The following is a 27,991-nucleotide window of genomic DNA, read 5'->3' on the forward strand; positions in this document are numbered from 1 at the left end:
AGGGCGGTAGACCCCGGTTCTGCTTCATTTGGGTTCGCTTTATTTCGCAGACGGACGTGTTTATACGTACGACGATGATGGTGAAGACGACTGCATTGCCGCTGCTGCTGTCTTAAGATCTGAGCGTCGATGAACGGAACACGCTGTGGGGCTCGTATGATGAGTCTTCGCCAACGCAAGCATCTCCTTCCCAAGGTTCCTCCAGCTCGAAGGCTTAAGCTTGCATCGGAAAGAAGCGTCTGGGGCGGAGAGAGCACAAACCGGGGGGCAAATGGAACGGCCGGCAGAGGAAATTATAAAGATCTTTTCCTTCCTATAAAGTATTAAACGAATATATATCATACTTAGCATCTACTGTGGCTGTTGCTGGAACTTTCCTGCAGCGTCCTCTCCGGGGCAAATTCTCCTTGCCCTCCCAGCGCCTTCACTCGAAGTGGTATTTGCAAATGTGGCGCACCTGTCAAATCGCAAGCCACCGTGATTCTGCCCGATGTGGTTCCTTTCCCTCCTCCAACAAACTTCTCGAGCTCTCGGCAGCGTTGCCTGCCCGTTGCGACCACAAAACCCAACAAGAAGTTGACCGGGACCGGGAATAGTCCACCGACGGCGGTGACACAAAACCTCTGACAGATAATTTCCTTACGTTTTCGCTAGGGTGGATCGCCGCTCTTGATTGAATCTTGAATAAATCTTATCTCGGGCGCCCGTCTTGGGCGCCACCGTCGAATGACTGGAGAGCGGTGTCCCGCAGGGCGACTTATGCTATCGGCCAGCAGTATCGAACGTCTCGGCGATACGGACAATAAGAAGATCATTTTTATTCCTTGCCCTGTGTTTGGAGCAGCGACGATTCGATGCACGGAACCATCATCCAATCATCGGCTCGGACACTCGGTGCTTAGTGCTTCTGTGCCCAGTTTTCCAGAGACAACTGGTAAGACTTAAGGCATCTCACTCTATATCGAGAAACAGATCGGAGTGGGTGAGCATGTACTTCTTTGATGCAATTGTGATGCTTTTGCACTGAATTGCTGAGTGCAGCTCATATACCATTCGATGAGCGTTCGAACCTACTCCCAATGCTCAAATTGATGCACTGCTTCCGGCATCCGGATATTCTTATCAGAATGTCTCCTTCTTTATTGAATCATTGAGAAAGTGTCTCTTTGTGAGGTGCTATTAAAAATTAATAAACCAAGAAAAAGATACACGCCACAATTGTACTCTTAATAAGTTTTTCGCCTCATGTTGCTCAACGGTGTTTTTGGGTTTTATTTTTGTTATGCACGCCCCACTCCGCCATGATAACAGGCTCAACCCGTTCCAAGCGCTGGCAATCTTATTTGTTTAAACAGATTTACAGCAGAACCCAACCACAGCAGAACAGGCGGAGGGTGATGTCTTAGGCTCAGTTGCAAAACTTCACCTAATCACATTACACACAGCGGGTTCGTGCTTTCCCCTCCTTTGCTTCCACCTTATCCTGAAGCCGGCGGTACAGCGGATCATTCCACCCGTTCGACACCTTGCCATCTACTTTACTTGTGAGAAGAGGAGAAAAAAAACCACCCCCGCCCTAAAACCATGGAGCAAATGCATGCAAGGGAATCTGATTTACAACGCGCCGCGACCTGCAGCTAACATAACTTAAGCCATTTGCCTAGCGGCAGCTCAACGTGAAACGGGGGCTGTGTGACGGTGGCAACCCTTTTCCTGCTCGGGCTAAGGAGCTCTTCGGTTTTTGGGATCGATAATAAGAGGCCTCGGTGGTCAATTGTTGGACTACAAGGAGCGGCAGCAGCAAAAACAAAAAACCTTGAATAGAATGCTAGTCTCCTGCTCAAATCTTGACCGTCCCGCTAGCTGTATGGCAGAAGGTGTCCGAATGGAGGAGGTCTTGGGGGTTGGGGGGGGGGGGGGGGTTGGCAAACCCCCCGGTCAGTGGGTATTAAAATTTATAATCTCCTTCTTCGCGTGGCCTTTCGTTCTTTCTTTCCTTCCCTTTCTGTTTCGTGTCATGTTCTCTTAACGCTATTGATTTTTTAAGCAGACACAACCCCGTAAGGCAGCATTGCTTTGGGTGCAAGCCCGGTGTGTATGGATACTGGCGGGCGCTTTTAGCTAACTGGTAAAGCGAGCGGGGGAAGGCGATGGTTGATGCCAACTGCAACATAGTAGACTAGCTGGGCATAATATCGGTTGGACATTACCATATGTTATTCCAATACCTATCCACGAAGAACATTACGTGAGATTTAGATGCAGATTTCATTGCACATATTATACTGCGTATGAACATTCAATATGCAAGAAATGTTTTTCAAAACATGACTTTTTTTTGCAAGACTTAAGGTCCAATTTGATTTTGACTTGAAAAAGTATCTAAATTAACTTAAAACCCCATTTTTACTTAAAACTTGTAAGAGGCTAGGCGTCTCCACCATTGAGCAAAAATGCGAACACCACACTTTTTCATCTGTAAAACACATTCCAATTCAATTGCACCTACCACACATCGTTCGAGAACTAAATATTTAATTATTTTAAACTGCATCCTCCCTTCCACAGTGGCGGTGGTCATGGATTTGTTGTTTTTTTTTAAATCCCCATTCATCCCCATCAAACGGCCACCTGCGTAATTATAGAATCGAATCGTCATCATCATCATCATCATCATTCATTCCACTCGGGCTCATCAATTGGCCACAAATCCCTTGCGTAATCGGAGGGAAGTATCGAGTGAAAAAGCTTATAAGATTAATCTCCCCGCACGAACCGATGGGCGGATGATGATTGGTTTCGCGAATTATGGTGGGGATTTTTGGTTTTTTATTCTTTCATTTTTTTTTTCTATTTTGTGTGACCGATTGTGGGTGAGTATTTTTTGCCAGTGTTGCCCCGTTCCGTTTCAATTCAATTATTGACACCCTGCAACTCATTAGTACGCACTACCTGCTAGCAAACGGGGGGAGGGTGGGCACTGCAGCACGGGCTCAGCTCAGAGCGATGCAGTCTGTCTGCTTTTCAGTCGCTTTTTCACTCATCCGCTTGCTCATGGTTTGATTCATCGATGGCAACTAATTGATCGGGTTATGGTAATTATACCTCACCCACTCGCGGGAAGCGATAAGGCCGAGAGGTTTCCGCGTGCACCGAGCGCACGAAGGATTATGGAAAGGATTTATAACGTATGCAAGGTGTCCTGTTTTACACAACACAACTGTTGTGTGTTTGTGTCCTTTTTTCCTGTTGAATGGAGTACACAACAATAGTTTTAAATTTGTTGTGTTTTTGTCAATTGATGAAAAAAAACCACTTGATACCGAAGTTAAAAATGATACTGAATTTCGATGTGAAGCTAGCTCAATGTTTATTTAATCAGTATTTGATACATCAGAATATTTATGTTTTGCCTCATTTGCCATTTCCGACACGATTCAATCAATGCGCAACTCAAGTAATCTCTGACCGCCTCCGCAAGCCAGTTTATCCGACCAGCCTTACCACACCTTACCTTACATCAAAACGATGCATTTGATCAATTGTCAGCACGGAGAACGCACAGAACGCAAAAATTAAAAGCTTGTGTTGGCGGTACAGTCCCAGGGCGAGGAAGAGAGATGGATAAAAAAGTGCCACCAAACGTCACCACCGCAACCCCAGTAAAATGTATCCCAAAATGACGCAAACGCCAACGAACGCCACGGTTACGCAGCAAGTTATCCGCTTATTATGGAATTAAATTTATATTATTGAACGCGGCAATAAGCAGCAAATGGTAATGCCACTAATATGCATGGTTGCAGCCCAGCCTGAGCAGGTGAAATGAGAGCAATGGTGGTGCAGAGGACATCCCGGAGCTAAGGGGGGAAAGGGGGGGGGGAGAAATGTTGCTGATGATCGGTCGCGCTCAAACTCCTCCGCACCCTTGCCAACTGTGCCTTGATTGACTGTTTCGATTATAAAATCGCATCCTATCGTACCGGCGGCGGCGGGGGGTAAAACGAACCGCAGGAGAAGATCAGAGCGAAAGAAAAGCCAACATAATCACCACCCACTTACGCGGGTATCACCGAGCTAGCGTGCCCCCGGGGTTGCGAACGCATTACGCGACTGAGCCGATGATGAACTCGCTCGCCCTCGGGCTTGGGGTTTTCTCGGCCATCTTTCCATCGCACTAAGCGCAAAAGCGCATTGGAGAGACGGCAGGAAGCGAGCTTTCCACTGCAGCAGCATCGATCGATCCTTGCCGTTTTTGTACCGGAAACGTGAAGAAAGTGAGGACAGTGAGGGTGTTATTTTTTTAAGTCAATCCAAAGCAAGCGCTTACAGTTTTGCGCGCATACAAAATGTTGGCCCAACCGACAAGACCACTCTCTGTTTTGTGCTCTTTCCTTCCAAGGGTTCCTCCCTTTTTACAGTAATAGGAAACAATAATCATTATGATAAAATGAACGATATTGTCAATAATCCGCACGATTGGCATTATTAGCGAAAGGGGGGGGGGGGGGGGGGTGTGCGGTGCGTGGGAGAAGATTTTGCGACGATCGTTCATCGCTCGTCGGCGAATTATACTTCTCCTTTTCCCACGATTTATCCCCACGGAGGCTCTCGTTCGGGATGTTGCTTGATTCGTCGTCACCCTTGATGGTTGAAGATATCATCCACGGCACAGACTACCGTGATGACTTTCCCCTGTGCTGTGGCACGGTTTTGGCGCAAGCAACAGAAGAAGAAGACAGAAGAAAAAATCAATTGACTGGAAAAATCCACAACAGATTTGAGGATTTGTTTGCGCTTGGTGACATTTTTCGACTCGTCGTTTTGACTTAGTTTTTCCGGGGTTTCAAACACAGCAGATTTTTCTAGCCGTTTTTGTTCTATTTCTTTTGAAAATTGGAATATATTTAGCAAAATTAGGTACATAAATAAATTTTTAAATAAATATTTCATTAAGATTTTGTTTAAGAAGTCAGCGTGCATCAATTTTCAAATATTTATCTAAATAATTTCATCTGTTGCATCAAAATTATATTGTGACACACATAAAAGTAGCTGCAGTATAAATACATCAAAATTGCGGCATTATGAAGTAAAACTGTTAAAATGTTCCATTTTAATCTTTTAATTAACCACACTTGAGTTCTTTTGAAAAATCATCCGGAAATATTAAAATGTGAATGATTTTAATATTGTTTAATTAGTTCTACCGAACGAAGCTCAAATAAAGCACAAGATTTAAACTCCCTTTAGCTTAAATCGCTCCCCTCATTATTGAGAGAGGAACCTTCTATGCTTAACAAATCTAATTTTAACCCTATGATTGATGTTTTTTTTTTCTCTTTCTTTCTGCTTTTGTTAACATTTTTATCCCCAAAAATGATAATCAGCAGATAAAGAATGTCTTTAGCAAAACACTTTGCAAAAGTCTGCTTGGACTTCCCACAAGGGAGGAAAAAACTGGGCCACACAAAATCCTCACCCATCAGACTACACATCAGCAGACCTTGCCACGGTTTGAGGCAGCTTCTGAAAAGGAGAGCGCGGTTTTGTTTTTCTTAACTCTTATCTTGAATTAATTTTAATGAAGGATTTAATCCTTATCCCAACCCAGGCCACGGGAAAAGGCCGTCCCGGGTGACACTCAGGCACAGTCTTTCAATAGATGATAGTCCGCAACAGTAGCAAAAAAAACCTCCCCCAAAATGAAGAAGTCTTCAGACTTCCTGACTAAAACCATTCGGCCATTCACCGCCTGAATACGTTGACTTGTTGGATCCGCGCAGTTTCAGGACGAGGAATTATGTGGCAAAGGCGGAACGCAGAATTAGCTCAGACGAAATCAATCGAGTCGGATTATGTTTTGTTCCACTTAAAGTTCCCCTGCATTGAAGGGGGAAACGGTGCTGAAACGAGCGGGCGCCCAGGCTTATTAACGATTCCTGAGGAAGCATGATAAAGCGAAGATATACATTTAATACCGGCTATTGAGGGACAGCGGTGACGGTGGGATAAGATGTGATGTCCTTTTTTACCTCCTCCCAAAACGAGACAAGAGCAATGGGCGGCTAATCACAAGTCCATAGAGATGAGTAGATGGCTTTTCTTGATAAGGTGCTGCTCTCGTTTATTTTTTGTTAAGATTTGAGGGCAATTATAATGAATCATTTATTTTATTGTTGCACGAGCTTCCTCCACTTCCACGAAAACGTCAGAAGTTTCGTCAGCCGTGGCTTGGCTGGGAACTGGGGGCATGAACTGTAATCTCAACCAATACCTACTATCAACCGTACTTCGGGCTGTTACCGTCTCCGATTGATTCACCGGAACGGTAAGCAGTGCGTGTACTGCCGCTGCCATCACTGCTGCTCTGGCTTTACTCAAGACATTATTCTATCTTCGCAAACCTCCCACAAGCAGGTCCGTTCGAGACAGTAGCGCGAGCCCGCCATTATTATCCTCCTGCTCCTTATAATTTTCCATAAATCGCTCCTGAAGTCTCTAATCCCTATTTCCCCGAGAACACTCGCTCGGGCACACTCACTCACGCTCTGAAAGCCTCGCCCAGTCAGCCAGCTAGCCCACTCCACCTTCTTCCAGCTGATTAAATCTCCCTCTTCAAATAGTTCACACAAAATTAGAGCCACGGGCTGCGACGGGTGTAAGTGAGAAGAGCCAGCACCCAGAACCACCACTACCAGCATAGCCAAAAGCGAGCGCCCAAGTCCGAGTGTGTGGAGACGCTCGTCGAAAGGATTTGAGAACCTCGTTCAAGAACCCCGGAATGCGCCGGAACGTCTTCGTCGTCGACATTAACTCATCTCGGCTGTCCGTGGGCTCGAGACGGCCCGCCCTGGCTGTCTCACTGCCTTGCCACCCTCCACGCTGTGTCTCTAAATCAACCGCTTTCGGTAGGCTGCCGCTATAGATCCATTGGCAGTGAGTGCGCACTCTGTATGTCGTGCGCACGTTCTTAGAGCCGTTTCGAGAACCGAGCCTTTCGCAATCCCAACCCCCAAAGCCGAGAGCCTAAGTGGCTGGGGAGCTGGGGGTAGGGAAAGAGTTAAAAGGTATTATTAATCAAATAAATATATTCTTAAACATCTTCTTAAACATCCCGATCCGAGCGGTTGTGTCTGTGCCGCTACCGCTACAAATGAAGTCGTTGAAGGCACAGGTGCACGACCACGTGGCAGGCTTTGGAGGGGGGAGCGAGAGAAGGAAGAGCAAGGACTACGGGGCAGCAGTTCGGCACCAGCACGATAAACATATCGTAAAACCCATCCGCATCGTGCCCATCGCCGTCGCCGTTTGTGCCATTTTCTGCTTCCTTATTTCTTATCAAACGGAAAGGAAAGCTATCGCCACGCCACAAGTATGCTTGAAAATCGAAAAGCGTTCGGAAATGTGCGCACACATGTACGCACACACTTACACACACACACATACATACCGGCATCGGGTACCGACAAATTGCTTAATCCTTTCCGTTTGCCAGATTTGCCAAAGGGCTCGCCGCAGCTGTGCCACTGTACGGCATGGAAAGGGAAGGCGAACTACCGTTCGCCTTAACCGAGCGCCTTAATAAGATCCTCTTCGGAACGGTAGTGTACGGGGAAATGGGGTGGGGCAGGGATTCTCAAGGCTTCTTGATCCATCCAATCGGTGAAGTCGTCGTCCTCCTTGCCGTCGCCGTTATCGGGTGCCGGCTTTACTAGTAGTTTTACTATTGTTATCATTATTCATCGCACACTGGAACCAGTATGAATGTATATGTACGGGTATATGTATTTGTGGCACTTAATACCTACCGCGCCTTTCACTGGGTACCTCCTACACTCACCTATTGTGGGTATAGCTCGACAGGATCTCCACCGTACCTCATTCCAATGTTTGAGAGGAACGCGTAAGAGCGAAGCATTAAATGGAAGAAATAATTCCTCCCTTAACCAACGACAAAGTGCTCTCCTCCGCCAACCGTCCGACCCCGTCTCGTGCACCGTGAGCCATCGGCTTATCCCATTCTAATTAGTTGAGATTTTCTCCCGGGCCACCCGGGCCGCTGCTCTGCCAGATATCTTAAGACGTTCTTCCGTACTTCCTAGTGCTCCAAGCTTACGATGCGGAGACGGGCACTACTCCTGATGGGAGCTTTACCCATCCCAGAATGGAACCGGCTCCGTTGTGGTACGGAGCTGGCCTCTCTCACACATGTTGCGCCCAGATCACGGTGAATGAGCACACGCAACGTTGAAAAAGCCGCCGCCAAACCGAACCGTTGGGAGCTGGGTAGTGATTTGTGAGCACCTTATTAGTTGGCAATATCCAAATGTAAATAGTTGCGGGATGTGCCCCCTTCGGTAGTCGGTAGTGGGTGGTTGGAACCAGGACCAGGGGTTCGCGTTTGGAGTTCTAATACACCAAGGCTCTCACAGTCATGGGAGAGGCTACACGTTTGACAAAGTTTAATCCACCACCACGATGGCCCATCTATTCATCCATCCATCCCGTATCATCGACAGGGACCAACGGGATGGACAGAAATCCGGTTTAGATTCACTCCCATACCCGTGCGCGCGTGTGTGTGTGTGCGTGGCTGTCTGTGTGTTATAGCGGAAGATAGAAACAGCGGGCGTCGCAAACTCGGGCGAAATGCGGTCGGTTGGTTTGGGTTACTTTTCTATAAAGGGATTTACCCGAAGGATTAAACCATCGATGAAGCCTGGAAGGATGTTGCTGCAACGGGTTTGATAGAGTCGCAGCCCGAGCGACGGACCTCCCAGCCAGCCTTTTTCCCTCGCTCGCTGTGAGGTGCTGGGAGGGGGTGGATCAAGATCCAAAGGATTAGAGAAAAGTTTTATCTCGACGCCAGGCGCTTGTCTCAGCTGTTTTGGAATTATTTTAATTGACTTTCATGAACTGTGCTCGCTCGGCGATAGTTAGCGAACTGGTGTATGTGTGTGAAGCCTTAAGTTGTGGTGAAAGTATCACTGTCGGGGACAGTTAGTTTTAGAAGAGCTTGGTTTAGTTTTGAAAATAATTTAAATTAACATTAAAATTGTTAAATATTTCTTCTATTTCATATCTAAACGGAACTTCATTTGCTAGTAATATTTGAAATGGATATGTCAACAAGATATAAAATAACTATAAAAACGGCTTAAATACGACCACATAGATAAAGCTCTCTGGGTGGATACACTCAAACAGCTCCGAACAGAAACCAAATGGAAGCTGCTCCATCGCTGGACGTCGATGCCAATCGGTTTGTCCCCGATATCGTTAATCCGCATCCGTTCGCACGCGGATCCCATTCGGCGCTGTATCCGATCTGGCACCTACACCGACACCCGCCCTGAGTTAGTGTGTGTCCAGCGGGCTAAGCCGCTATTCTGTTCCTTTTTTCTTCTTGTTCTTCTTTCTCCTTTGCTCCAAGCTGACCCGGACTGGACTGGACTGGAACCGAGCGAAAGCAGCGATACGGATGAGGATGGGACGAGAAATCCGTTCCACTATTGTTGTGCCCCACTGGCCTGTTTGGCTGTTCGCTTGGCGGTCGGGCAATTGAGTGATGAGATTAACTTCCCCGTCGCGTTTGCGTCCCAAAACCCGCAACCGAACCGATCACAATCCATCCGATTCGATCCCCGAATGGATCCCCGGGTGAGGTCAACAGTGAGGTTCCGGAAGGATGCGAACGTCTAACTTTGGCCCAAACGCTTCCTTTCCACCGTGCGGGGTTTTAGCAAAGGACGCTTCCAAAGTGGCTTTCGTTATCCTCCCGTTTCGGGCGATGCTTTCCGATTTTCCGTCGAGCGCTTCTGCCCCCGAGGCCATTGTAGGATTTGTATCAATCTGTATCCATTCCACCTTGCAAGGGTGGTTGTTCAAAGTGGGGCGCCGGTCCTGGGGATCTGGAGGTGACAAATCTCGAAACCGAAACTCTGATACGACACTCCCAGTCCCTCTTCCCGGTGTCTGCGGTGTTTGTCAGGGATGTCAGGCAAGTCCGCTTCGAGTTGACAGATTTCCGCCACCGTGAATATATACACCGAAATGGATTAGTCCGTTTCAGTTGGTTTATTTTGCGAAATCTAATCGGTACGCTTCTCGGGGCGTACCAAAAGCACCATTGTTTGCCTTTGACCCGATCTCTCGCACCCACAGACACACTCGCACACTCGTAACCCTACCGTAAGACTCCACTACCCCGTGATGGCACGGCTTCAACGCTGCAAACGAGGATTTGTGTCCACCGTCACCGAAAACTGCTCCATCTCCCGTCACTGTGCCCAAGGTTCCGAATCGATACGAGCTACTGATGGAAAAAGGATTTTGTTCGCACAAATCCGCATCCCTCTAAGGCTTCGAGGTTTTGTGCCCCTCGCGCCATCCATCCACACAAACACACACACACTTATTCGTCCTGTCCTTTTTCTCCCCTTCCGTTTTGTGCAACATTTTGGACAGAAGAAAACAAAAACCTCCCGACACACGTACAAGATGGTCCTAGGTCTAAGGTGGTACATACACATCACGGGGCTCAAGACGAGTGCGCCAAGACATTCGATTCCATTCGGTGCGGTGCGGGGGACAGCTTCGGTGGTGCTGAGCGGTGTTTGTTTTGTCCGGCGAACCGGAGACGATTATGTAGCATTATGTTGGTCCACCTAAAACGGTTCACACCGTCAGCCGAGATGACCGGCAAGTAGACAGAGAGGAACAACACAAACAGAAGAAGAGCAGACATACATTCGGCGGAACTTACACCGTCCACCAGCATCCAGCACCAGCTCGAAAGTGACAAATTCAACTCCTTCGCAACCGGAGGTTTCCGGCTTCCGCTAAGGATTAAGAAGGGTAAGACGGTATCTTTAGCAGTTTCGGGGGTTTTTGAAGGCGAGATAGGCGAGCTTGCGCCCCAAGATGGAGGATTGTTTTAAGTTGAAGCAAGAACACCTGTGCCCGCTTAAGCATACATTCCGATAAATCCTGAAAGGAATGTAAACCACCCGGGGCAATCGCAAACGCTCAGCAGATAAGTCAACCCTTTTTGGGGGCGACCCTATAAGACGTTACGAAAACTGTTTCCAGAAGGAAGGATATATTGAAATCCTCTGCAAGATTCTTAACGCAACCGTTACGGCTTGGTGGGGATCAATCTGAAATGTTTATTAAAATGGTAGTTTGAATTGAATTTCTGTTGCGCTCGAAGAAACGAACTACACATTAATCATCTTAATTTAAATAAAAATATCCATACGAATAAAAAAGGACTATCCAACTCTCAGGTCCTACAATCTAAATCCTCCGGCTGGACATTGTACTTCGCTCAAGCAAGACCTGTTAGAGCCGAGGTTGACGATATCTCGGTCCCAGAGACATACGTTTGTGTCGTTCTCATCCCTGTTCCCGGTTGTGCAAGATCTTCCGTTTGTTGGAGTTGACCAACGAACGACACCACCGCACAGACATTGGAACACCAGAACCGTACTAGGGCACACACTCACCCACACATACGGTTAAGCTAACACATGTCGACAATCAGCAAGAATCAGAATCCCAGTTTGTTGTGGCCTGGGATTTAAGCTTTGTTCGCTGTCCGTACCGCCGTCGACCTGGCCCTAACTTTCGACTTTTGCCCAACGGTGATTTTCCCAAGGACACTGCTCCAATCCACAGTGAAGTTACCTTGTGAGGGGTATAACGCATCACACCACCGCACAACGGAGATGGGAGAGAGAACACCACACCGCTCTGCACTGAGCCTGCAAGGTGGGCTGAGTTATCGAGGTCAGCACACGGGGGTTAGAGCTAATAGTTTTAAATTTTTGTGTGCGACGACCACCCTCTGCTTGCATCAGTGGGATGGGAAAGATGACCAAGACCAGAGCATGGTCATCGGATTCAAAAGACACACCGGAGCTCAAACGGAGAGAGAGAGTAGGATGCGCAACCCTCTGGAAACCGTCCCCACATGGCTAAAGAGGTATTATCGAGTTAACATAGAGGATTACACTTCATATTTCATATCATTTAGAAGCAAGAGTACTGTGCTGAAAAGGCCGAACTGACCGGCACAAGAGCTTCGGGGAGGGGAGGTTGACCCGTCCTACGTACAGGTTCCGCCGACGGAAGCCTCTTGGCAAAGTTCTCACACTGGAAACTAGCGGGAGGAGATGAAGGAGCATATGGGTGTCTGAAACCGAGATAGCGCCCGCCAGAAGGTAAGGGTCTGCTCGGTGAGGGAGCTGGTGGTCAGTATCAGTGCTTACACATTCGTAAATACTTTAATCTCTCACAAAAAGGGGTTAATTAAAATATTCTCTCACACACCCACATCCGCACCAATGACTTGGTTCCACGCAGTTTAAGGATGATGAATTTTTACCTTCCCCATGTGGCGATTCATGGGGACGTTTTGAGTGTGTCTGTATGTGAAGAACGGAAAACGGAAACATTTAATAATGCAATGACCTTTTTCCATTCGCTATCGCTTTGTGGGTTTTCCTTGGCGGCCTGTGCCGATGCATATTCCTTGTACCGTGCAAGGTGCACAGAAACCATTTCCTTGGACCACTTTAAGAAACGCCTTTGCACATCTTGCACCTCGAGACAGGGAACAATAGCTCCGGGAGATTCGATGTATTGTAACTGTGCATTTTCCACTCACTAACTTTCAAACCCTTCCTTTGATGGCGTGTGAAGAGGGGGAGATATTCGGTACTCAAAGGCACTGGTTTGTGTGTTACTTAAAGCTTCTCCTAATTCCGCCACACGAGCAGGACGGAAGCGCAATGCGGAGTGCAATGGAAACTGCGCCACAAGTCAAGCGAAACTGAAGGGTTTTACGATTTTCCTTCCACTTTCCCCCCCTAATTTGCCCCCTTTTTTGGTGTGTGCAGTTTCTGCCACAAAAATGCAAACTTCTGTGCTGCTGTGCCCGTTGCCCGTTGTACATAATGCTGTTACAATTATTTTCCGAAAAGCGTGTTATGCAAATTAAAACGCTTCTGTGCTCTCTTCGTTCGCTTTTGGAAAACTGCATACAAAGCGCGCAGGACGGGTTGAGGTTGTGTGCAATCCTGATGCTTCTTAACTAGGGACTTAGCACACAAGCGCTTCTTACTCACTTGTACAGAGACGCACACACACTCACTCACCCACACGTACAGCTTCGCTTCTCGATTCGATGGGAATAAATTTGCCCAAAACCCGTGCAAGACACCGGTGGGGGCAAGGATTTTTGGGGCAAAGTAGCGAAAAACTTCCTATTTAATCATAATAACACTTGCCACTCCTCAGTCGCATTCCCGGCACCACTCCCGGACCCGTTGATTACCCATCATCATCGCCACAACGCCGCCATCATCGTTTGAAGCGTTTGCACTCGATGCACTAGTGAGAGCGTGTCTTGCCGTATCCGTCTTTTTAGCACCATGTCAGATCTGCTCATCGTCAGCGGGCATCGTTTAAGCGCCCGAACAACGGGGACCGCTTCTCACTTCCGTCGGGAGGAAAACTCGAGGTCTGTGTGTGTGTATGTGCGCGCTAAAAACTATCAAATCCGCTTCAGAAAGGTTTTGCACTCTGCTCATGTCGAGTTTTGCCACGCCGAAGATGAGTTAACACCTTCATGCAGCAGCGTCTTAGCAACCCGGCAGCATGTCCTGAGGAGGCGGGTCGGATGAGTGAAGGTCTGTTGTTCTGAAGGAAGAATAAAAAAAGAAACTCTGGTGCATAGCAGCAAACGATCGGCTGCAACGTTTTTTTTTTAGGAAAAGCGTGTCTGAGAGTCCTTTGAATGTTAAGACGTAGGATAATTTTGGCGGACTTTTTGGGCAACTTTAGTGGCGATGTAATGCATTTGCAAGATCTTGTATACTATAAGAGTGAATGATTTTGTTACAAAATTAAGAGAAAGGGTAACATATGTCTTAGGAAAATAAAAGAAGTGTCTATTAACTTATTGCTTATTAACTTATAAATTGTCGCAGTTAATAGAGTCACATTTTCTTGCTATTAGCATTGAACAGTAGTTTTTTTTCATACATTTTTCATAAACCTCTTTCACAAACCTTTTCTGAATCATCATTATAAGGAAGTTTAATACATTAAACGGGAAGTATTTAGTACTAAAAATGAAATCATTATGTATAATGTTTTTAATCATCAAACATTACGCTCATCAGTGCAGCTGCAAACATTGTGCTTTTTCTTCTACTTTTCAATTTGAACCCATCGCACGGGGTGGATGCAGACGCGAACACAACACTCTTCACACAAACTCCCGCCACCCCATGGTGCCGAGGTTCAACGCACGGATAGACGGATATCCTTTTAACAAAAGCCAAAGTAGGTGGTTTAGTTTTCATCCACCTCGCCGGTGGATAGAGCGTCTCGGGCGAGACGTTGCCAAGTACCCCAACCCTCCGTACCGAGCGCCGTCGTCCTGTGCCGCCAGGGTGCCACAACACGTATGTGTTACCTTGCCGCGCGGGACCAAAGGAGACGACGCTAATCCGAATACCCAAAGACTCGAACCCTCTTAAGTTGGATGAGTGGAAATCTTTCATCCTTTATTTATAATACATCGTCTGCGGGTGTATGTGTGTCTAGGATCGAGGATTTTCTTCGGCTTACGTGGCGGGGAGATCCGGGGTACACGTACACGGATTCTGGTTTCGCACAAACAACCCAGCGTTGTCTTGCTTCACCTTTTTTTCCCAATGTTCCCTCTTTTACTCTCTTTATCCCTTTCTTGTTTCGCGTTATTTTTTTTTCGTTCATCGCACGCACGCAAAACAGCCGCGATCATGCACTGTGCGGTTTTGGGCAGGACAATGACGGGGGGGACAGGATGAATCTTGAGCGCCAATCCCTGTCCCTGTGCGCCCGTAACAACAGAATCACTCAACGGGCCTAGTCCTAGACAAAACCTGGTCACACAAGAAAAAGGGGCAAAGGTGAGCTGGGATGAATATCGGATTTTTAAGAGTGTTTTTCCCGGCCACCATTTTTCCACCGTGCAGCCGGAGAGGTCACCGTGTGTTTTCCCGCATTAAACGGAAAGGCTTAGTCCGTTTTTCCATCTTATCCTTGTCCCGGGCAAGCGGTAAGGAAAGATTTGCCTTGATGGAAAATGGGGGAAAATGCTACCATTGGGTTAAAGAATGAAATAATCTCTCTCGAAGGATTATGGCCTGCGTTTGGAAGGTACACACCTGTATTTGGAGACCTTTGCCAGAGTGGAGGCGCTTTTGGTTTTTTGGAGAGAGGTTTGAGGTTGAATTGAGAAGTTTATACTAAATTTCGGGTAACGTCAAAGCGGAAAACAAATTGTAGAGACGACTTTTTGATTGAACCTTCTATTTTGTTTAAATTACTCTCTAAAAATGAGCTTTTTTCCGCAGGAAGTTCTGATATTTTTAAAAAGCAAATTTTAAAAATCCTTATCAACTAAATCGTGTTCATGATTTTATGCTTACGTTTACAAATGTATGTCATGACTGTCTCTTCGAAAAGTAAATTGAGTGTTTTTTTCCCCCTATTCCTAAAAGCTCTCCGATTTTCTGCACCATCAGCTTCGATTTCGTGGCATCCTGTCGACGCTGGCTTTAAAAAATGATTCCCATCACACTGCGGCACTGCAACACATTGCTCTTTGCCCCGTGCATTTAGGAAATTTCACTCGCACCCCGTAAAATTGCCCTCCTGCTCCATCAGATAGTGCGATCGGCAGAGGAGGGGTGTGAGCAAAGTCCACCCATTTCATACCTGTCGGCGCCACGGTTGTCAAACACGCGCAAAAGCGGATTGACTGCCGTTCGACTTGTTTGACACCGATGACGCTAAAAGGCGTCATCTTACCCGGCAAAGGGGATTTTCCGGCCTGCCAATTTTTAACACCATCCACTAGTACCTTTTCCACCCACCGAGGGCGAAGGATCTTATCGCTCGCCGGAAGGATAAGAACGATTCTTTGGCTCTGTGTGTCTCAATCAAACGCCGAACGGGAAGCCACCAAAGGGAATCAAATTTAATGAAGAGATAATTTTTGCTCCCCCACTCCTCGACCGACCGTACGTCCCAAAATCCTTCCCCCGGGTTGGTTGGTATGTTGTATTGGCAAAATTCCTGTTAAAGTGATTTGCCCCCGCTTCGACAGACTTGCCGTGACGGTCGTGATGAAACGGTTTTAAAATGTTGACTTTATGATTTTTGAAATGGAATTAGCGAGCACCAGGGTGCCCCCCCGGGCGGAAAACTGCTCTCGGTGGAAAACGGTTGATGGAATTTTCTCAATGAGGGATTAAAATTTCGCCCCCTTCCTGCTTGGCAAAAATCCACCCAAACACTTTTCGATTGACGTTTCGGCCATCTTTGAGATTGAAGCCGCTTCACCGCCCAAACAGCGTGAAGAAGGATGATTTCAACGGGATGGCGAAAGATTATTGAAAGATTTTATCGACACGTCGCTGAGTGACATTCGTTGCGGCTCACCCGGAAATGGAAAGTTGCAAGTGAAAATCTAATGGTTTTTTTTCTTGGTTCTCTTCTTTCAGCTAAATCCTTACCGCTCCATTGCGTGGTTGAGTCCGTCAGTTCACTGCAGGCGACGCTCAACTTTGACACCCGCAGCCCCTGGAAGCGGCGGCCAAACATCGAAACCGACAGCTACGTCATCATACCGGCCGCGACGCCATTTTGTGATATCGTTACGACCGCGCTCCAGCGGCTCGGCTACTCCACTGAGATCTCCAATGCAGCCCGAGGTAAGTGTGGTGCCGAATTAAGTGGCAAGCAAATCGTTATCCGCACTGTGAGAGCATTCAAGATCTTGAGCGTTTTATTTCACAAACAGATAAGAAGTGATTCCTTTAGGAGATTGTTAAATTGTGTATTTTATGTTTAGAAAATAGATTTATTGATTGAACTTCATTTCTAATAGAAGATCTTCAATTCTTTGTTTTTTAAAAATATTATCTTTTCATCCTACAACAAATCTTTTATTTCCACCCTGCAGGTTCCATCTCGATCAAAAACTGGAAGTCCCTCTCGCTCGATGCCATCTCGGACAATCCGCTCGTGTCGGTCAGCGACATACTCGGCGAGCTGACCTCGGTCGTGACGCTGAAGATAACGATCCTGCGCAACAAACCGTCCCAGCTGGCCGAAATCAAGGATAAACTGTTGAAGCTGCTGATTCTCCAGTCGCACGCACTGCTCCGATCGACCGGCTGTCCACTGGATGAGGTAAGCGGTTTTAACCATCCTTCCCCCGTATCATAAAGTTCCCTAGCGGAAGAAAATGATTCCCAAAACCACAGCAAACGATGGCCACCCACGGTTGGCATTCCTTGAGGGTAAATTCCTTGAGCAAATATTTATTCTACAACAGCTGAATGCCATCTCAGAAAGAAGTGGTTCACTTTCACTTGCCATTGTAGAGGGCTGCAGGGCTGAATAACATTTGACATGGTTTTTATCCCCTTTCCCTTCCACTGGTTGCGAAGAACAGCGCTCAGTTGAGCTCACCGTAAAGCATGGGGAATTTTAAACGTAAAGGTTAATTCTAATTAAATTATTCCTTTTTTGAAACACTTGCTCTTTCCATCGCAGGCGCTTAGACGTTAAGAAGTAGTCAGAATACGATTTCTATTTGCTATAAGGTGTCCCAGGATTGATGCTGCCACCTTCGGGCGCTAGTTGAAAGATGTTAAACAGTGGCTAAAGTCACACAAATGCTTTTAACTGCCGCTCACTGTGGTATTCGTATTTTCATTCCATCTGCATAGCAGCTAATGAATTTTGATTAAAATTGATGCGAATGTAACTCACATCACTTCTACCATCAGAATCATTCAAGTGCGCTATACAGAGTACATCATTAATCCGTTGCTGTTTACATAAAGCAGTTCGGTTTCGAGGGGAAAGCATTAATTGCTACTTTAAAACAGCTTTGCTTAACCAAACTCCAAATCACTAGCATCGTGTTTTTTGCATTAACTAGAATAACAATTCTGACTCAGTTTTCAGCCACGAATGACAGATTTTCAAGCAAATCATCGGTACTGTTCAGTTCAATAGACTGTGTCAAAGACTTTCCATATTTGGAAAATAAAAAAAATTAATCTGTTTGACATTGCTGCAAAATAATAACCATTACATTTGATAATAAAAAGATTCTGTCCGTAAGCAAACCATATCATTTCATGACTTGTATTTTTTAAACTAATTCGGTTGTTTGACTGGTTTCATTAATTCTTTTAAAGAATATTTAATATCATACATCCTTTGCAGTCAAATTTGTTATGCTTATTGCATACTTATAGGCGTATTGTTCAAGCATCTTTTGTAGCCTAATTGTTAAGAGTTGGCTTTTATTGAATTTGTTTTAAGGATTTAAAAATAATTACACATTTGATAATGAATCGACCAAAGATATTAAATTTTCAATCTTTTATAACGTGTTACGTAATAAAGGCTTATCGCGAGAAAATTGTCTATCCATTTTTCCCCGACAATGACCAGATTTGCCGATGTTATCTCGTTTATCAAACCATTAATTAACTCCCCAAGTCGACGCCCTATCAGTGGGCAGATAAAACATACCTTTCGTAGCATTCTACCATCAGCCGTCCAACTGCGAGCCTATCAGACGCGCTGTCCAAAAACATTATCTGCCCAACATACAACAACAACGACCTCAAGGGGGTACGTAACCTCTTCCACCCATCCTCGCACGAATGTTCGCACAGCAATCTCTACACATCAAAACCTCGCGATTGAAGTACCTGTCATAAAAGAAACAACCCGCTGCGTTGTGCTTGAGGAAATCAATCAGAGGGCACGATTGGCCCGGTTACTGCTACCGGCACTCACACACCGTGATTTGTTGCTCTGATTTTTACGCACACACACACACACACGCGCGGGATTTTATGTTTTATTGGGGTAATTGAAATCAATCATAAGCCACCGAACGAAAAGGGGAGGGCCCCTTTACTAACCTCACGTAAGGGAAGAATACCCTCACAGTGATCGATTTTATGATGCTACTACTGCCATGCGAACCAGTCTTCTCGACTGTGCTGTTTGTCGACGGTGCTTCACTTTTTTATGGTGCCTAACGAGTGTCTTAATCATAAGTTTTCCGGATTTTCCAATGCGGCACAACCGGATGCAGAGTTCCCGATTGGCAGCAGGCACCGCACCGCTTGTTTGACTGAGTCGTCTGCCTGGCGAGCGCCAAGAGACGATTTATCCACATCCGTCTTAAAACAGCTCGGAGCGAGAGTAGCCGAAGACTGAGGCGAACGATAAGTCTTGATCCGATTTGATACTGACGACCGATTTCACACACACACATACACACACACACTCAAGCAACTGGAGGTCGCACGGGTTCAAGATATGTTTCACAGAATTAAGATTGAATTCCGAACGATTATAAGTTTGCACGTAATCTCTTACTGAGGGGTGGGTGAAATTAAAATTAATATCGTTTCTTAATGATAATGGTTACTGAAGCACACACATACACACACTCTCACATGTACACCATGCTTAACATTTGCATACCGATACCCCGGCTTAAATGGCGTAGGGCGGTGTGCTTCGTTCTTCCCCCCCAGAAAAGGTCGCAAGCAACGCTCTGCGCTGCCGTGTTCGTGAAGCACACTTACAAGCATGAGAACATGCCCCACCGTCGTGAGCTTGAAAATAGCGGATTTGCAGAAAATGGCGCAAATACGTATTATAGAGCTGAAGCAGGAGTGGGCAGGGTAGGAAAGGCAAGCAAAAGGACGAAGGATCTCGTCTCGGCGGGTTTTCTATCAGACAAACAAATAAGAAGTATTAAGTATAAGAATTTATCCCAATCGCTACACATGGGATGAGGCCGCCGTCCAAGTGGGCCCTGAAGAAGTACAGTGATGGACATAGTTGTGGCGCTATGTTGAATTCAATGGCATGAGCTATTTAAGAAGTTCGAATTATTTTGAAATAATGAAATATTTAATTCAAAAAACTTTTGGTTTCCTAATTTCTTAAGTAAACATATTTATAGCATTGTTGGAAATTGAAAGTTTCAAATCTCTATAACAACCCTGCGTAACGTTCGTACCGTACTGTATTGCCGACATTCTCAACCGGAGAGGCTTTTAACAGCGGATCAGGCCCACATGCCTCCACAGTTGCTTCTCCTCCTCCTCCACAGCTTCAACACCCAACACGATATCCCAACAGATAAACACATCTTCAGCGCCATGGACAAAAGCAGCAGCAACCGTTCTTGATATCCAGCTCGCCCGGGTGTTTGTTTGTCCGCGCACGTGTGTGTGTGTGTGTGTGTTGTAGGTGAATCCTTGCGTGTTGTGTTCAGAAATTTCTTAAGCGCAAACCGGAATTGGCAAGCGATCCTTAATACCGACCTGCTTGCCCTCGTTTCGTCGCTAAACAGCCCCTGGTCCTTCTCCGCCGGATCTTCTGGATGGCTTATAATACATCAGACACTTGAAATCTTCCTGCCACCGGTTAAGCCTTTCCAGCTTGCCAGTGCCGTTCGCGCCAACTTCGCCCAGCCCGAAGAAAGTACGGGGCGAGGGAAGGGGGGGGGGGGGCTGAGGGGCAAATTCAGATCCCGAATCCACCAGGATCACCGCCCGAGCAAGCATTGTGTGGGCATGTGCACGACGAACGTCTTTAAGATATCGCAAACGATGGCGATGATGGTGTCGAGGGGATTGCGGAGCAGAGTCCCATTCGAACCGGCATTGTGGCAATGGGCAGGGGAAGGGGGAGAGGGAGTGAAAGCTTTTCATGAAAAACAAATCTATTTATTATGAGCGACCCGGCGAGTGGCTGGCGGGAAGGATGAACGGCGAGTCAAGCGAGCACGAGAAGGTGAATAGATTTAGGATTTAACTCTTCCAATAGGTGCTTGAACTTTTCAAACATTGTACGGCGAAACTCGAGTATCTTTGGGCGAAACTTTAGACTCGCAATACAGAAATAGAGATCTGATTATCTTATTAAAATAAGAAATGCTTATATTGAGCCATAATCATTTACGAAACGTTCCACTTTTAGAGGAGACGCATATCTAGCCCAAAACATTTGAAAGCATCCTCACGAGTGCGTCTATTGGAAATGCTTCGTGCTTTGAGGTTAAGGCTTTCTTGGAAAGGTATAAAAACTAACAAGACGATAGCGCAAGAAACTCACACAAAGGTTTGATACCAAACAACTGAGCTTTGAGGTAACGCATTCTACGCTAGATTCCATATTGACCTACCCCAGTGCATTTGGTTGCATCGCTGGCCCGCTTGAAGCGATCACGGCCACAGAGCCATTGAGAGCGGTAATTGTCGGCATGATAAGATAATTTTAAAATCAGTCCTTCTCCCCCCACACTCAGCTCTCACCGCCTTTCTTCGCTAGTTTTACGATTTAGCAAAATTACGACCCTTTTTACGCGGGGTTGAAGAGTACTCGTTTGTACCGATTAGGCACTCGAGCGTTGTGTTGATACAGTAATGCGGATATGGAATCGCTGCGTGTCGGTACCGCTCGATGCCGCCGATGTTTATGGCTCAAGATCAGCGTAAATATTATCCAACGCTTACAATCGGCACACCAGGCGGTGCGTTACGGTTGAAAAAGGTGGAAATAGAAGGCGCAAAGTCATACAAACAGCTATTTTTACACCTTACACCTACGCCATACGTGCCACTAGTGAAGCCGCTGAACACACCTGAACACCCCAACTACACCAACCGGGTCGGCTAATCCTAGCAAGTGGCACAGATTAGCACACGCCAGCTAATCCCTGGTCCCGCAAAACTAATCTACTGTGAACTCACACTCACAATCTCTCTCTTTTCTTTCGTTTGCTTTGCAGATAACGCTATCGCAAATATGCCGCAGCCCGCTGCAGAACACGTTCCCGTTCACGCCCGAGATCACGGACGAGACGCGGCGCAACTTCGACCAGTGGTGGAGCAACCAGCTGGCGCCGCAGCCGAACCCGATCGCCCACAAGATACTGCCGTTCGCGAACCCGCAGCCGAGCGATCATCTCGACTTCTCCGCCCACGGCTTTCCGAGCCTGCACGGGGTGAAGCGGGACGGCTCGCTACTGGCCGGAGACGGTGGGGCAGCGGCAGCAGCGGCGGCAGCGGCCGCCGCCGCCGCCGTCGCCCACCACACCAACCAGCACCACAACCTGGTGGTGCATCCGGCCCTCCAGACCGTCCACTCGCAGTACCCGAACCAGAAGACGCGCATGCGCACCAGCTTCGATCCGGAGATGGAGCTGCCGAAGCTGCAGCGCTGGTTCCAGGAGAACCCGCACCCCTCCCGCCAGCAGATCCAGTCGTACGTGGTGCAGCTGAACTCGCTCGAGTCGCGCCGCGGCCGCAAGCCGCTCGACGTCAACAACGTGGTGTACTGGTTTAAGAATGCGCGGGCGGCCCAGAAGCGGGCCGAGATGCGCCAGGGCATGACGAACGGGTTCGGCACGCCGGGCATGATGCTGTCCCAGGCGGACTACATGAAAAGCTCGCCCAGCGCACCGTCCGAGGACATTGACAACCTGTCGCAGGACGAGATGGACGACGAGCTGGACCGGGCGATGTCGCCGCAGCTGCCGCTGTCGCTGACGATCCACGAGCGCAACCATCAGCTAACGCCGTCCGACACCCATCCGACACCGATCAAGCAGGAGCAGCACGGGGGATCGGCAAGTCCGCCGCCGTCACCTTCGCCCAATCACGAGCACAGCGCGGGCAACTCGAACGCAGCAGCTGGTGGTGCGGGTGGCAGCAGTAGCAGCAACGGTAACAGCGGAGTAGGTCTCAACGCGAGTGGTATCAGTCTCAACAACAACAACAACAACAACAACAGCAGTACGAACAACAACAACAACAACAACAATGGGAACAACGAATCGTCCGTCAACGATTCGACGCTGAACGACGAGCCGAAATCGAACTACTCGAACGAGCGCAGCAACTCGCCGCAGCGCTCGTCCCGTTCGCCCGCCTCCGAGGATCTCGACATGGACGAGCCGGACGTGAGCAACATGGACGACTATCGGTCGCCCTCGCCCGACTCCAAGCGCCAGCTGCCCTTCCCGATGAACAACCCGATGCTGTCCCACTCGATCATGTACATGTCGCACTACATCCCGGCGATGCAGGGCGCGGCCGGGATGCATCTGAAGAGCGAGTTCGCCCCGGGCGGGCACGGTCCGCTCGGGCAGGGCGGCCTCAACCTGTCCTTCAACAGTGACGAGCGGCGGAAGCGCAATCGCACGTTCATCGATCCGGTTACCGAGGTGCCGAAGCTGGAGCAGTGGTTCTCGATGAACACGCACCCATCGCACAACCTGATCCTGAAGTACACCGAGGATCTGAACCGAATGCCTTACCGGTAAGTTGACTACCACTGAACTACTGAACCAAGTCAAGGCTTGATCATTTTATTTACTAGCTGCATTTACATTAATCTTTTTTTCCCTGTTCCTTTTCCCCTGTTCTCTACCCCACAGCCAAAAGTTCCCCCGGCTGGAGAGCAAAAACGTGCAGTTCTGGTTCAAGAACCGGCGGGCCAAGTGCAAGCGGCTCAAGATGTCGCTGTACGATCCGGCCCAGCTAGCGAACCTGGGCGAGCAGGCGCATCTGGCCGCGCTGCACGATGCGCCACACCTGTCCGGGCTGCACGAAGCGTCGCAGATGCATCCGTTCCATCACGGCGATCGGGATTAAGTTGTGAGATTAAGGACGAGATCGTACACGAACCAAAGACGGAGCAAGATGTTTTGTTTGTTTGTTTTGGTGTAGGGAGTAGGTGGAAAAGTCAAAAGCCATTCCAGCGCTGCAGTGAAGCAACTGGTTGTACAGCAGCAACTAAGCAAAACGCAGTTCGTTTCCTAATCGTTAGACGTAATTAGCAACCCTTGTGGCTCGGACCGTGTCCGGGGCGGGTTTTGTAAAGTAGTACAAGCCATGCCAGTAGGTGTTAGATGTAATAATCAACGAATCAAAACGAATGCTAGAATGAATGGGATCACATTCCACTTCTATTTAATATGATTTCCCCCCTTCTTTTTACGGTTTCAACTGTTTCAGTTCCTTCGGGCAGTATGGAAGCGCCGGCCCATGCCGCCGAACACGCCTCACAAGCGTTTGAAATGTTTCGATGAAATATTTCAAACCAATGCACGCTGAGTTCACTGCGGGATTATTTCATTATGGGCTCATATTTCTAAGTCAAAGCGTGGGTTTCTTGGGACAAACCCAAAAGCCTCCCAAAATACAACCCCGACCACTATCGAGGGGTAAAAAGGTAATCGCGCAATAATTAACACAATAATGAATTCCCACTTCATGAACAATTCACATCCCGCCACACGTGTTCGGCCACAGCGTTAAGCTCTTTTTCACCATCATCAGAATCTTGCGCCGCATTCAGTGCGTGCGTTCGGTGCTGTGCTGAGCCTACCTGCTTGATCATTTTTATTCGCCCATGGTGGGACAATTCCAACCCAACATTCATAATGCAAGAGGGGTGGGGTTTTGTAATCGGGTTTGTAAGTGCAGGCAAAAATTACCACCGCCCGTCCGATACTGCCCCCGATCGCCTTTCATCCTACCGATCACCCGGGGTAAAGCTTTTTCTTTCCTGCTCCTGCTGCTGCTCCTGCTGGGAATTTTGTAATATTTTATGCTTCCAGCAGCTCCTTCCCTGTGTGCGTGTGAGAGCCCCTTTGTTGTGGTCGTTCCGAGTGGTGCATTTATGATCGGGTGTCCGAACAATTTGTGCGCTATTATCACGAGCTGGGTGCCGAATTGGGTGGGCCGACGTGGCATGGCAAGGAAGGGGCTGTGTATTACGCTCCTAATTATATAATTAAACCCAAAAACGGAATTGGCACATAACGCACGGTGCGCACACATTTTTGCACCGCGTGTAGCGAAAAGTGCAGCCCAAATGAAGGCGGGCAGCCCCACTTCCCAGACGCCCGCGCGCTCGCTTGTTTGACAATTTCATGAAAGAGCCCACCCAACAAAACAGGGGGAACAGGGGTGATACTTTCTGCTGCTGATTGATTTAATGATGGAAAGCAACACCAATCGACACACACGATGGTGGTGGTGGTGGTGGTGGGGAAATTATCCCATCGAAAACCTCCCCCGAATGGAGGCGCATGGTTGCGCTTGCACGAGCGGAGAGATTTTCCAGTTCAACAACAAAGCAACCGGGCTGCCGCTTTGGTTTTGTTGGCCGAACCGATTTCCCGCCCGTTTTTCGAAAGGGAGAGAGGGCGGCTTACAACATTCAACTCGTTGTTCGGCCGTTTCCCCCACGTTTGGACTGTGCGTTATGGGGCGTAAGTTGTGTACAATCCTTTCCATTTTTTTTAAAATTATTTTCATTATTTTAACACACCACCACACCCACCCAAACTCCGCGCATTTGGTACGACCCCGTGTCGGAGGTTGCTTCACGCGAAAAAGCAACGCGCATCGTCTCCACTCGACACGACGACTTTCAAAGCTCGCTCCAATCGGCATCGCCACCCCCGTTTCCATCCCGTGGCATTATATTTATGATTATTTATTAATTAATAGGCGGAAAATAAACTCCCATTTTCGAACACGCCCCCCTCTCCCACTCCCAATCTGCACCTCTTTTCCCCTAGCACGTGGAGCTACCACTTTGCCCGCAGGATATTGTGGCAGCTCTGGGTTCTATCAATCAGTGCGGATAATTTTGCGGTGCATTTCATTTTGATGATGCGGCCTACCAGCCCACCCGCTGGCAGAGTAAAACGGGGGTATAAACGTTTCCCCCCCCCCCCCATCCCGGGGTGGCTTATTATTTTCGGCTGGAAGCACCAATCAATCAGCATTCGGGTATGAGAAGCGCTCGCTCGCACACACACACAGATGCGCTTAAAAACCGCGCGCTTATTACATTACAGCGGGTTATAATAATTTTAGCGATCACGAGCTCGTACGAGCCACCTGTTGTAGGGCTCGATGGGCCAACCACGACTTTTTTTTTGAGTCTATTTGTTGGTTGGGAAAAGGGCATTGAACACTAAATGATTTCATTCCATGGTGGTGGACTAGGTGGATGTTTGTTTTTGCTAAAAATTGTGTTACCAAATTGCAGCGACAGAGTATTCAGGACAACTAAACAAAACAGCAAAAAAAAACGATCTCCCATACATTATCAAACGCTCAAATCGAGCTAACAAGCATGGTTTTATGTGTCTTTCATACCCTCCCTTTGCTTGTGGTCTCCCCCTTTACCGCAACGCTTTGACGCGGTCACGCGGTGGCTCCCTTGGGTTTTGGGAGCAAATCCTCATCACATCAAAATAGGCTTACGCGGTTATTTCCTACCGGCATCACGCGGTGGTATCACGCTAATTGGAAAATTTGCTAATGTGAGCGTAACGGCTCCACGCGAAGGGGGGGGTTGTCCAAATGGGGTGATACTGCAGCTTGCCCAGGGCCTTCCAGCCAATGGCGAGATCATGGCACACACGTGGAACAAACGAGCCTACCGCCAGTGAACCAGTTGCAATTCATATGATTTGTGATCTTTTAATGCGTGATTGCATGTGCGTGGAAAAAGGACACTTAATGGTGGCCATACACACGTGCTGCCATGGAGCCCGGCGCACGTCCAGTACAGTGAATTGGTTTTTTTTTTTGTTATTTATAATCCGTCTAAATGTAGCTCCCCAATTTAAGACTTTCCCAAAAGTAGTTGAACTCTATTTATTTCTTAGCTCATTGTGTAGTAAGTGCTCTTCGGTTTGCTGATTGCCCGTATGTTTAGAGAAAGAAACACTTTGGGAGCAACGAACGTATGTAAAACGCACGGTATTAAATACCTTTCACGTTAATTAATTCTTAAATTGTTTCCTACTTTCCCCTTTTCTGTTTGTTCGCACTCTCTTCTTCGTTGAAATGGCTTTTAGCAAATGTGTTTTATTTTTCTTTGTCTTTAGTTTGTGATTTATTTTATTCCTTGTTTTGGCCCTTCTCTTCACACCGGTGTATAGTAGCGGTACGAACGGACGAAAATCAAATAATAGGCAACCCTCTCGCCCGCCAAGCTGCGTGACGGCCGGGGAAGTGAGAGCGATCAATGTTTAGGTTAAGGGTACAACTGATACACGAAAAACAACATGCTAGTGATGATAGTGATGATCAAACACATTACTGTAAATAGTACACTTAGTGGTAGGAAGGAAGGAAGTAAAAGCTGTTAAAGCATAAGCAAACAAGCAAGTAAAGAAAGACAAAAGGAATAGGCTCAATTCAGATACGAAGCAACGTAGTTGTTAAGATTTAGCGCAAGTTTAATAAAATAAAAAAGTATCACCAGAGACACCACCACCAGCACACACACACACACTGTAAAATTGGGAAAGGTTTTTTCTCACCTTCTCACCACACACACATAAGCACGTAAATTTTACACAGCAAAAAGCACACACACACACACACAAACACACCTTACACTAAGGACACAAAATTCACTACTTAGCTTGTAGGGAGGGAAGTTAAAACCTAAATACACAAGCCCCTAAAAACATGCAAAACCATTGTTCCACTGCTGCCAGTGCCAGTATCTCAAAGTAACTTTACTATCAAAAACCATTCGTAAGCATAATAAGGGCCACGTGGGGCCACTCGGGGCCCGTGTAGTACGATACTAATACAATCGATAGCAACTCGATTACCGCATCTCGTAAGCAGATCAAAACACAGAGCGGAGCAAAAGCACATTTTAAGCATATATTCTAATAAAATAAAACCCAAAACCCCCCAAAACAGTTCCACTAAACGTTTAGCAAGCATTAAGATGACGATGAATGAGGCCATAGACGAGGAGGAGCGTATGCTTTGCAACTGGGTAAGGCGATCGCTTGGAGACAGTTTAAAGCAAGGGAAGGCAGAAGAAA

At 47.4% G+C, this 27,991-nt stretch overlaps 1 protein-coding gene across 1 annotated transcript in view; it reads left to right on the forward strand.

Annotated features, from left to right (window-relative positions):
* LOC120948372 (uncharacterized) overlaps positions 1 to 27,612 on the forward strand; it is a 95,684-nt gene extending 68,072 nt beyond the window's left edge. The window contains exons 3-6 of the mRNA XM_040364623.2: positions 16,566 to 16,775; positions 17,027 to 17,256; positions 21,905 to 23,436; positions 23,555 to 27,612. Of these exons, the coding sequence (XP_040220557.2) occupies positions 16,566 to 16,775; positions 17,027 to 17,256; positions 21,905 to 23,436; positions 23,555 to 23,771 (2,189 nt within the window). The 3' untranslated portion in view covers positions 23,772 to 27,612. The remainder of the gene's footprint in view (positions 1 to 16,565; positions 16,776 to 17,026; positions 17,257 to 21,904; positions 23,437 to 23,554) is intronic.
* Positions 27,613 to 27,991: the final 379 nt, after the last annotated feature.

The sequence above is a fragment of the Anopheles coluzzii genome, chromosome 2, assembly GCF_943734685.1.
Source record: "Anopheles coluzzii chromosome 2, AcolN3, whole genome shotgun sequence".
Lineage (NCBI taxonomy): Eukaryota > Metazoa > Arthropoda > Insecta > Diptera > Culicidae > Anopheles > Anopheles coluzzii.